Source organism: Rhinopithecus bieti, unplaced genomic scaffold (assembly GCF_001698545.2).
Source record: "Rhinopithecus bieti isolate Rb0 unplaced genomic scaffold, ASM169854v2 scaffold_2453, whole genome shotgun sequence".
Taxonomy (NCBI): Eukaryota; Metazoa; Chordata; class Mammalia; order Primates; family Cercopithecidae; genus Rhinopithecus; species Rhinopithecus bieti.
In genome coordinates, this window is record NW_016804447.1 from 130,347 (window position 1) to 142,554 (window position 12,208).

Below are 12,208 nucleotides of genomic sequence, written 5' to 3' on the forward strand. Positions count from 1 at the left end.
TTTTTTTTTTTTTTTTTTTACTTTCAGACGCATATTTGTCTTTATTAACATTACTGATGCAGAACATTCGATTACTTATCGTTTCCATGGTCTTTGTTCAAAGTGTCTCTTTCCTGGGTCTCTTGAGTTTCTTGATACGCTTTCTCTTCCTTTTTGCTCAAAGGACGAAGAACGCACATTAAAACTTTTCCTCCTTGAACAGCTCATGGTCTAGATGAGAATGGAGCTATTCCAGGCACAGTCTGGAGTATTTGATGAAATATCCCCCAGGCGCGGTCTGGGGTACTGGATGAAGTCTCCCCCAGGCGCGGTCTGGAGTACTGGATGAAATATCTCCACTTTATTTTCTGACTCATCTACGTTTTCACCTTTATAGTCATTCGAACTTGGTGTTTTTCCTTAATCCACGGCTGAATCTGTTTAGTCTTTGTGTCCAAATCATGTTGTCCAGCATTTGAAGAAACAGTCAGTTCCTTTGTCAGGGCTGGTCCAGTTTTGGGGTTACCCTTCTCCATCTCACTCAGCCTCTGCCGTTCCTGGTGAGTCTGCATTCCTGTCATGAGCTGGTCTTCTGCAGGCTGCTTTGAACCCGTCGCAGCTCTCGCTCATCCATGAGTCTAATCACATCTGCTCCGTGCATGTTCCCAAATCATTGCCCTTCTCATCAAATACTTGAATAATTTGCTGACTAATTTTTCTTCCAGTGTTACTAAAAGCTGTTTCACTCTTTTTTTTCTTTTTTCCTTCACTCTGGGTGTCTTCAGCAGTACCAAAGGCTTTTGCATGATTTAGGAAGGAGAGTCTTGGGGCAGAAGCAATAGGGGGCCACTATGGGGTGCTGTCTTTTGCACGTTGTGTTTACCAAAACATCTAATACAATTATTTTCAGACTTTACGGTTTGTAGTGTTAACCTCTTTAGAAAAAGAGTAGCCATCCTGTGCGGGGCAGGTGATTGGTACTAAAATGGTAATTTTTATGTTATGTATATTTTATTATAATTTTAAAACTTTTTTACGGTTTGGAAAAAACTGTCATAAAAATTCACTCTCTTGGTTGGGTCGGTAATACGAGGGACATGGACGTCTGGCCTTGGGGGGGGGTCCCAGCCTGGTCACGTGAGCTAAAACTAAAGTCCACAAAAATCCTCTAAGAAAGATTTCTTCCAGCTGGTGGGAGGCTGGATGAGAAGGTGTTATGTTTTTAGGTGAAAATCCAAGGCAGCACAGGACATGGTGAGATGATTATCTAGCTTGCTAATCCGCCGGCAGGCACCACCTGCCATTCCTCCTCCATGCCTTCGAGTAGCAGGCTCAGTCCGTTTTGGGGAGGCTGGCATGAGGCTGTCTTCACACCCCCTGCAGGGTCCATTTCATGTCCTGCTGATTAATCCAGTTACTGGGAGGAAAACAGTGATTTCCTTTCTGTGGATCATCCCATGGACGCATTGCATCCTTTATTCAGTGACGTAAACAACTAAGTCTCAAGTGTTCCATAGCCACCTCCCCCAAAGAAATGGAGCAGGTCTGAGAAGAGAGCCCCTTGGGGAAATCTGGGCAAACCGAGAGCTTGTGAATAGCCCCAGACGGGTCCAGGCAGATTCACCAGACTTTCTGCTCATGACCCAAAGACGTTAGTATGGAACCAATCCTCTTCCTTGGAGCTGCACGGGAATGAAAATGTACAAATACCGCAGTTTGTCGTAGCTCCTTAGATGCTCCCGTGGATGCAGATGTCCTGCGGGGTCAATTTCCCTCTCTAGAAACGTGGTGGAGTTCAGGGTGACTGGTAACGATGGGCTTCTTGTCTGATGCTAAACCATATAAAGCGTTGGCCTATTTTGTCATGGTGGAGCAGCCTACAGTGTTGCCCGCTGTTTTGTTGTGACAGCTGGGCAGGGGCTCCCTGACGTCTCCCTCCAAGTGGGAGGTGCTTTGTGAGACTTGGGTTTCTTGTTCAGACGCTCAACACAGAGTTCAAATCCCATTGTGAAGTCATCACCTGGCACCTGCACCTCTGTATCCAGAGCCAAGCGGGCGGCACACCTTCAGGTCGGTGGGAGAGAGGGCCTTCGGGTCACCAGCACCTGACCCGGCAGCCTTGTCCCGCCGCCTGCTCCTCCGCTCTCTCCATCTCCAGCTCCTCCGCTCTCTCCGTCGGTCGTAACATCTTACTGCTCCCCTCACCCACTGTTGAGTTGATCTTTGACAAGTGTTTATTTTATATTTTCACGGCACCTGTGACTTTTATTTTTGGAGACTTTACTGATTGAAAAACGTGGCTTTGCAGCCCAGCAAGCCTCTAGGTCTGAGGCTGCATCCTTCTGGTGTGGCTTTCCTCCTGAATCAGGCGTGGTGTGGTGGCATCTGGGGAAGAACACGCAGCCTCTGGTTCGAACTGGACCCTGGGCAGTGGTTCAACCTTCCCCACACCTGTGACACCCAACAAGACAGACACAGACGTGTGAAACGCTCTACAGCCACCCGAAGAAGGTAGAAATTCTACAACAAAATTAATTGGGGAAAAAAAACTAAGGAGAAAACAGGAAAGGAAAGGTGTTGCCCAGAAGAAGCCTCTTGCAGTGTGAATGGGAACCTGCCACAGCTGGGCTTGGGCCAGGCGCCCACGGTGTTGCTGGGCACTCGGGCCCCTTCTGCTGCCCCCAGCCCTGCTTCCTTCCAGCCAGTGGCTCTGTGAGCTGCCTTTTGTCTGCATGTCTTGCAGGAATATGGAGGGACCAGACCAGGATGGCCCCATGTCAGGAGAAAGAGCATCCCCAATCCCCAGCCCCTACCTCATGGGCCAAATCACCCCACGTGGGAGGCTGGGAGGCACATTTTTCTGTGAGTGAACTACTCTGAACAGAATCATAATTGCACTGGTAAGGAAGAACAGAAAGTTGTCTCAAAATAAAGGGGGATCAGGTGTCTGGTCCACTTGTTTTTGGAAGCGTATTTCAGGAAAACATTAAGAAACAGAAAATACTCAAGCTGGGTAAGCCATTCAAGAGCCTAGAAAGGGATGGAAAGCTGTTCAGTTAATTCTGAGAGGTTAGGAAAACGCTGGTGCGAAAATACGATGCAGGCAGCTCAAAGGAGAAACGCAGCCTCTTCTCCGCTGTGAAACTGCACAAAACAATTCCAGATAAAATAATAGCAACTGACTCCCATCTGTGTTATGAAAGCACGGGCCGCTGCAGTTACAGTGGTCGAGGAGTAAGGTGAGACTCTGATGTTGGGAAATACCCATAAAATTAACTTAGCAAATTAATATACTAAAGGAGGAGAGTGGCAGCTTGTAGATGATCCTGATTAAACAGGCAATAATAATGTTTCTTAATATAGCACCAGTTATTGAAAAGCCTATCTCTGTCCCAGTGATTTGAGGTGACACTTTTTGTTTTTTTTTGAGACGGAGTCTCGCTCTGCCCCCAGGCTGGAGTGCAGTGGCTTGGTCTCGGCTCACTGCAAGCTCCGCCTCCCGGGTTCACGACATTCTCCTGCCTCAGCCTCCCGAGTAGCTGGGACTACAGGTGCCCGCCACCTCGCCCGGCTAGTTTTTTTTGTATTTTAGTAGAGATGGGGTTTCACTGTGTTAGCCAGGATGGTCTCGATCTCCTGACCTCGTGATCCGCCCACCTCAGCCTCCCAAAGTGCTGGGATGACAGGCGTGAGGCACTGCGCCCAGCCTGTGACACCTTTTTCATGCATCAAATTTCCATTTGTGCTTGGACCCATTTCTGGACGTCCCATTCTAGTCCATTCATTGATGTGTCTGTTCATGCTCCATGATTTAATTATAGAGGCCTGACAGTATTTCTTAGATGTTGAATAAGATGATCCTGTCTCCTGGCTTTTTTTTCTTCCTGTGCTTTTGTAGCTATGATAATTGCATATTTATTTTCATATTTAGTATAAACCTACCAGCTGCATAATCAGTTTGATGCTATGTTTATTAATTAGTATTACAGCATATTGATAGATTCACTCAGGAGGAACAGGCATCTGTAGGATGTTGACTCATCTTGTGCATTGAGGTGTGTCTTCCCATTTGTTCAAATATAATTATGCAAGATTGAGGTGTGTCTTCCCATTTGTTCAAATATAATTTTTTGTGCCTCTGGAGATGTTCTGAAACTTTCTTCATATAGGTTTTGCACACGTCTCAAGTTTATTTATAAGTACTTTAGCTTCTTTGATGTTTTTGTAAATGGGGCTTTATCTACAATTATGTATCCTAATCTGGCCGTAGTTTGTAAAGGTTATGGATATCTGTATGTTAATTTTGTACTGAATTATTTTATTGGGGTTATTTCATTTTATTTTATTTTTTTGAGACAGAGTTTTGCTCCTGTTGCCCAGGCTGGAGCGCAGTGGCACGATCTCGGCTCACTGCAACCTCCACCTCCCAGGCTCAAGCCATTCTCCCTCCTCAGCCTCCCTAGTAGCTGGGACCACAGGCATGCGCCACCACACCCAGCTAATTTTGTATTTTTAGTAGAGACAGGGTTTCTCCACGTTGGCCAGGCTGGTCTCGAACTCCCGACCTCAGGTGATCTGCCTGCCTCAGCCTCCCAAAGTGCTGGGATTACAGGCATGGGCCACCGTGCCCGGCCTTATCTGGGTTATTTTATCATGGCTTCTCCTGGGTTTTCCAGATGTACTATGATGTTGTCTGCAAAGAGAGACAGTTGCACTTCTCCCCAATCGTTGTGCATCCTGTTGACTTTTCATATCGAATTGCATCAATCCATACCTGCAATACGATGTCCGATGCCGTGGGAGGGAATTGGCAGGCTGCTTCTTTAAAGGCCCACGTGGTGAATATTTTAGGCGTTTTGGGCTGGGCTGTCTCCACCCTTGACACCCCACTTTGCGGTTGTAGTACAAAAGTATCCATAGACAATGAATAAACGCATGGGTATGGCTGTGTTCCAGCGAGGCTCTGTTTACAAAAGCACGTGGCAGGCCATAGTGGGTGCCATACTGGGGGCCATAGTTGCACCCCTTGTGTGGGTGGTGGTGGGCCTCCCTACCCTGTTCCTTGATCTTACTGGAAACACCTTGAGTGTTTCCCTATGAAGTCACTGCCTTAGGAATGAGGTGCATACACATACATGTTACCTGTGAAGAAGGTATTCAGTAATTCCTATTTTCTTGAGCCCTTTTTTTTTTTTTCCAGCAATAATTGTGAATTTCATTGAGGGCTTTTTCACCATATATGGAGATAATCATTTTTCCCCTCGGATCTGTAAATATGGTCTATTACATTAATGGACTTCCTAATATTGAACCAACCTTTCATCCTTGGATTATATCTGCTTGGTTATTGGTGCATTATTTTCCTAATGTGAAACTGGAGTCTATTTCTTAATATTTCATTTAGCTCATTTGCATCAACATTCAAAGGTGATATTGGTGTGTCATTTTCTTTTTTACTTTACTCTCCATATCAGAGTTAAGTGTCAATGTTATACTTCTTGAAAAGGACTAGAAATTTTCCTTCACTTTCTGTGCTCTGGAACAATTTACGGGGCATTGAAATTATCTGATCTTTGAAGATTTGGTGGAATTCCATGTTACAACCATCTGGGCCAGGTGCATTTTTGTGGGGTAATCCCTTGATAACTTTCTCTATTCCTTCTACAGGAGTTGATCTTTTAAGCTTGCTATCTCTAATGGAGTCAATTTTTATAAATTATGCTTTCCTAGGGAAATATATACTTTAGGTTTTCAAATGTATTTGTATATATGTCTTTCTCCCACTTTTATTCAGTCACTTGCCCTCTGCCACACCCAGGGAACCACTTTCTGATTATTTATTACTGTAGATTAGTTTGGCCTGTTCTTCGGTGTCATATAAATAGACTCTTAAGTTAATGAACTTTTGCATCTGATTTTTATTTAACGTAGTGTTTTTGCAATTCATCAATGTTTTGCATAATAAGTAGGTTTAAACATTTTTTAATTGTGTAACAGTATTCCATTTTGTAATTATTCTGCAATTCATTTTTCCATTATCCATTATCCATTTGATAGTTGCTAGAAATAAACTAGCTTTATTTCTAGCTTTTGATTATTGCGATCAAGGCCACTGTGAACATCCTTGTTCCACCCTTTTTGTGAACATGCCCATTTCCCTTGACGGAATACTAAGGCTGGAACTTCCGGGTTGTAGGGCAGATGTACACTTGCCTTTATGAGAAACAGCAGGACAGTTTTCCCAAGTGACTATAGCATTTTACATTCCCACCAGTCACACTCTCGCCCTTACCAGTATTCCGTGCTGTCGGTCTTTCTGACAGTGGCCACCCTGGAGTGTGGAGCAGCATCTCGATGAGGTTTTAACTTGCACGTCCCTGGTGGCTAAGGATGCTGAGTGTATTTTCATGTGTATGATGGGTGTTACTCTATCTCTTTGGTAAAGTATCTGTGCAAACATTTGTCCCATTGTTTAAAATTGTTTTTTTTTTTTTAATTGTTGATTTGTAGTAGTTCTTATAGATTCTGGATAAAGTCGTTTATCAATGTGCTGTGCGTATTTTTTCTCTGTGGCTTCTCTCTTCATTTTTTACAGGAATTTTAAAATAAAGCCCAATTTGTCAAGTTTTTTCTTTACGGATTAGTGTTTTTGTATCCTACCCAAATCCACTGACCTCAAACTCATGAGGGCATTTCCTGGGTTTCTTCTGGAAGCTTTGTGGTTCTGGGCTTTGTGTTTGTGTCTGTCATAGGTCTTGAGTTGATTTTTGTGTGTGTGGCATGAGATAGGAGTCGGGGTTCATTTTTCCACACGAATCTCCAGCCGTCCCAGCCACGCTGTTTCAGACTTTCCTTCCCCACTGACTGACCTAGTGCCTTGGCTGAGGGTCAGCTTGTCTAGCCTGACCTTGTCCTGCTGACCAGAGCTTTATAGGAAGCCACGAAGTCAAAATAATTTCCACAATTTTGTTCTTTTTTTTTAAACAAGTTTTCTTTAGCAAGGCTAGGTCTTTTGCAATTCCATAACTATTTTATTATTTTATTATTGTAGAGACAGAGTCTCACTCTGTCACCCAGGCTGGAGTGCAGTGGTATGATCTCAACTCACTTCAACCTCGATTTCCCAGGCTCCCACCTCAGCCTCCCAAGCAGCTGGGACTACAGGTGTGCACCACCATGCCCAGCTAGTTTTTAAAGTTTTTGTTGTTTGCTTTTTGTAGAGATGGGGTCTCACTATGCTGCCCAGGCTGGTCTTGAACTGCTGGGCTCAAGCAATTCTCTCACCTTGGCCGCCCAAGGTGCTGGGATTACAAGCATGAGCCACCACGCCCAGCCATAAAAATTTGAGAATCAGCTTGTCACTTTCTATAAAAAGAAAAAAAAAAAAAACCTTTAAAATTCTGATTGGGATTGCATTATATCTACAGATCAATGTAGGGAGACAGGACAATCCTAACTACATTGAGCCTCAATCCAGGAACACTGTATATCTCTTAGTTTATTCAGGTATTTTCTCAGTGATGTTGCATTGTTTTCAGATACCAGCCTTGCACCTCTTTTATTGGATTTATTCCTAGGTATTTTATGTTTTTTGATTGGGGCCTGGAGTTTTCTTTGTGGGAAAGTTTTGATTAGAAATTCAATTTATTTAATAGATACTAGGTTATTTAGATTTTCTAGTTCTTATATCACTTTTGTTAATTTGCATATTTCAAGGAATGTTTCCTGTTTCGCTTAAATTGTTTAATGTATTAACTATCATTTTTAGTATTTTCCAACTGTCCTTTTAATATTTCTAGGACCTGTAGTGATGTACTTTTAAACTCCTGGTGTCAGTGATTTTTTTTTTCTTGATGAGTCTTGCTAGCAGATTATCCGTTTTATTAATCTTTTCAACATTTTCAAAAATCTGAATTTTGGCTCCATTAATGGTCTCTATTATTTGACTGTTCTAAGCCATTTTCATGGATTTTTGACTCTTACCTTTATTTTTTCTTACCTTTTCCTTACCTTAGATTTAACTGACTCTTCTCTCTCTGGTTTCTTGAGGAGGGACTCCATACTTTTGAAACAGTCATTTTAAGCTCACTGGGATCTGATGCTGACTCTTCTGCTTGTGTGCAATTGGAAGTTTGTTACACTTCCTGTGTCCTCATTATGATGCAATTTTGGGTCTGTGTAGCCGCACTTGTTCTTACCATTCTCCATCATTTTGTGGAACGTAGGGGGGGATTTGGATTTAGGTAACTGCCATTATCCTTGGCTGCCTGGGAGTCTTCAATACCGGTATTTCAAAAGCTCTTAGAAATTGATATTTATAAACCCTAATAGAAAAATTAGCACATGACATACATAGGGCAGTTTACCAAAGAAGAAATACAAGTTACCAGTGAATGTAGGAAATGTATTTCAATCTCATTAGTAATCAAAGAAATGAAAACTATAATGGTAAAATAATTTATCTCTTTTCAAAAATAATATATCTGTTTTCAAATTGGCAAAGATTTTAGAAAAATAAAGGAAAATAAAAGTACCCAGCATGGCCCAGATTTAAGGAAATTAGTGTATAATATACGGCTGATAGCCGCAAACATCATGGGAGTTGCAATCTTCAAATGTCTGTGTTTTAAAGACACAAATGGAAACATTTATGAAAGCCGTGTCCAGGTGACTCTGCCCCCTCACCCCTGCCTCGTGCAGGATGTGAGACTGGGCGAGACATTCTACCTGGTAGCCTGTGCTTGCTCAGTGCCAGCGGCCATTGCTGCCATGGACAGATCCTGTGGCTCAGAGGCCACCATCTTTCCCGCATCCTCACCAGTGATGGCCCCGGGAAGCTGCTGCAGGGTGGGGCTGCGGGGCTCGCTTCTCAAATAAAGGAAAACGTCACGTCAAACACAGCACAGCCACATCCTTGCCTTCTCCATCTTCTCCCTCCAAAATCCCACAATAATTACGGCTGTAACTAAGATGCAATAATCATACAAATATTGTGAATAACATACACGACTGAATTTAACATCAAAATGAAATGAGTTTCTAGAAAGTATTTTAAGATGCCATAGTTAATGTAAGAAAAAATAAAGAACTTGCATACACTAACAATAAATAAATCAACGTGGTGTTAAAATCTGCCCCGTTTCATCTACCATCTCCGCAAAATGTGCCCACACTAGAGGGTCTTCAGAGTGAGGTGGACCAGACCTTCCAGAAGCACATCACCCTCATCTTAAGTGGGTCCAGAGAAGGGAAGGAAAGGGGCAGGAGCGACTCATGTCTTGATGGTTGTGTGTACCGTGTGCAAAATATGCAGAGAAACTACAGGCCAAGTGTAAACATAGATGGATAACCCCTAAGTGAGGTCAATCAATTCCAAGAGCATATTAAAAAGTCATGATCAAAGAAGCTTACCTCATAAAGTACAGGAATGATGCACCATCAGAAAATCTATCAATCACACACAAACTAAAAATTGTGATTGTTTTAGTAGATGCAGAAAAACACTTGATGGAGTTCAATATTTTCTCTCTTTTTTTTTTTTTTTTTTTTGAGACAGAGTCTCACTCCATTGCTCAGGCCGTAGGGCAGCGGCGTGACCTTGGCTCACTGCAACCTCCAGCTCCTGGGTTCAAGCAATTTCTCTTGCCTCAGCCTTCCAAATAGCTGGGATTACAGGTGTGCACCACCACACCCGGCTAATTTTTGTACTTTTAGTAGAGATGGGGTTTCACCGTGTTAGCCAGGCTGGTCGATGGAGTTCAACATTTTCATAATAAAATCCTTAGAAAACCAAAGGGTATTCCAGACAGTGTGTAGAAGGAGTTACATGGGCGGAAACATCTGCAGAGGAAAACAGAGAGCTCCTGCCTCGTCTTAGGTACCAAGTCTCACTGTCGCACCAAGACAAGGTGCATATTTTATAACACATAATTTTATATGTATTAGAAAAGGGACCGTGTAAACCATGGCTACCTTCTCATGTTACCTGTTAACTTGGAGCCTATGACAAAATGGTAATAAATAAATAAAAAGTGGGCATTTCTAGAGGTTATGAATACGGACTACAAAACAGAAGAATATTGTTGAAAATTTAAGCAAATGATGCTTGCACTTTTTCATTTTGGGTGAGCCAATCTGATTTTTTTTGTTTTTTCTTCTAGTCTCTTAATGGCTTTGCTCTGGTCGTGAGTGCAGAAGGGACAATATTTTATGCGTCAGCAACGATCGTGGACTATCTGGGCTTCCATCAGGTAAATGAAACCAGAATAGCCCTCCAGTCTGTTAAGTGCTAGGTTCTCTTCCCTTTGTAAATGTTTGTTGTCTTCAAGGTTTGACAAATGTCTAAAATTGGGTTTTTCCTATCACTGAACTCTTATCAGATAAAGATCTCCACACTCCAGCTGTGTCTAGGGCAGTGTTTCTTCCAGCCTGGGTTCGGGGTCTCGGTGTGAGGCCGCTCAGTGTCGGGGATGTTCTGGTCTAAGGGAGCCGCGGCACTTGGACAGCGGCATGGTCTCCCCTGGCTCGGGCACCCCGCTAGGTCCCCTGCCCCACCAGCACCATCCCATTCATCCACTCCCAGTCAACGTCTTAACCCTCAGCTTCTCGGTGCACTCAGGACACAGCTTGTTCTGGAAATGCCCTTCCTGACGTGCGAGTGGTTCGTTTGGAATGCTGTCCGGTCAGCCCCAGGGGGATGACTCCAGACTTCCAGGCCGAGAATGGGGTTGAGGCCTTGTCAGATACCAAGCCCTGGAAGGGCAACTCACCCAGGAAAAGGTGCGATAAAAAATCCCACCCGGTCGGGCACAGGGACTCACGCCTATAATCCCAGCACTTTGGGAGGCCGAGGCGGGTGGATCACCAGGTCAGGAGATCGAGACCAGCCTGGCCAACATGGTGAAACTCTGTCTCTACTAAAAATACAAAAATTAGCTAGGTGTGGTGGCATGCACCTGTAGTCCCAACTACTAGGGAGGCTGAGGCAGGAGGATAGCATGAACCCGGGAAGCGGAGGTTTGCAGTGAGGTGAGATCGAGCCACTGCACTCCAGCCTGGGTGACAGAGTGAGACTCCATCTCAAACAAACAAACAAACAAACAAACAAATCCCACTCAAGGCCAGGAGGGGAGCAAGGGAGCTGTTTTTCTGTCTGGAAAGGAGCTGGGGTCTCTCACGGAAAATCAGATGCTGGTTGTAGAATTAAGATTTCTCCCACTGCACGGCAAGGACTCCCAGGATCTGGATATCAGGCATACTGCAGACTGATGAGATGACTGGAGAACCCAAAGCAGCAAAAATGGGGCCCTTTATCTGCACTTTCACAAGGCACTCCCACAAAAATACCCACCCTGCAGATGAGCTTACGGTGCAAGTAATAAACCCAAGGAAGCCATAGACGGTGAGCAGGAGCCAGCAGACAGGTAAACAAACCCTGCTTCCTGGAAGAACTTAAGGAACAAAGCCGTCCAAAGGAAACTGGCAAACAAACAAGATTTAAAACAATAAAAGATAAAAGCAGCAGTATAAAGAAAGCACAGCATATGATGAAAAAAAGAACATATATGTTTGAGAAAGATCAAAACAAAACTTTGAAAAATAGAGAGTAGTGTATTAGGGTTCAGTCTGGAGACAGAAACTGTGCAGAAATTTGAACAGTTTTATAGAAAGACTTACGATGGGTTTAGTGTAAGGAAGTGTTAACCAGTAGCACCAGCTCAGCAACAAAGGACTAAAAGGACTCTGAGGACACAGATACAGCAACAGAAAGGCAGCAGTGCCCACAGGGCCCAGGCAGGGGCCGTCTTGGAAACCCCAGCCCCACTGAGGCTGAGCCAGACCCTCGGTGGCACAGGGTGGGGCCATGACCTGGGCAGTGGAGAAGTTCCCAAGATGTTCAGACCAGGGCTGGCTGGTAGGAAGCTTCCCTTTGGGACCCAGGTGAGATGTGCACCTGGAGGCCGCTGGGCGCTGGGGGAAGCTGTGACACTGGGGGGTGCACACTGGTGGAGCGGGAGGCCCCAGGGGAAGCCCTGCCCCCTGCAGTGCCCAGCACCTCTGCCTATGAGGAAATGGTCCCAGAGCCAGCATTCATGCCTAGCGAGAGGCAGCACATGGGGTGATTAAAGTGAAGATCTCCCTGGTCAGGTGGGAAGTCTAGGGCTGAATCCGCCCGGTCAGGTGGGAAGCCTAGGGCTGAATCCCCATCCTCCCCCCACCCCCCCCCCCC

General features: G+C 44.4%; 1 protein-coding gene and 1 pseudogene across 1 annotated transcript in view; one reads left to right on the top strand and one right to left on the bottom strand.

Moving 5' to 3' along the window:
• AHRR (aryl hydrocarbon receptor repressor) overlaps nt 1–12,208 on the top strand; it is a 79,737-nt gene that overhangs the window by 45,966 nt on the left and 21,563 nt on the right. The window contains exon 4 of the mRNA XM_017868357.1: nt 10,140–10,229. Within this exon, the coding sequence (XP_017723846.1) occupies nt 10,140–10,229 (90 nt within the window). The remainder of the gene's footprint in view (nt 1–10,139; nt 10,230–12,208) is intronic.
• Nucleotides 51–2,483, bottom strand: LOC108527212 (translation initiation factor IF-3, mitochondrial-like; annotated as a pseudogene).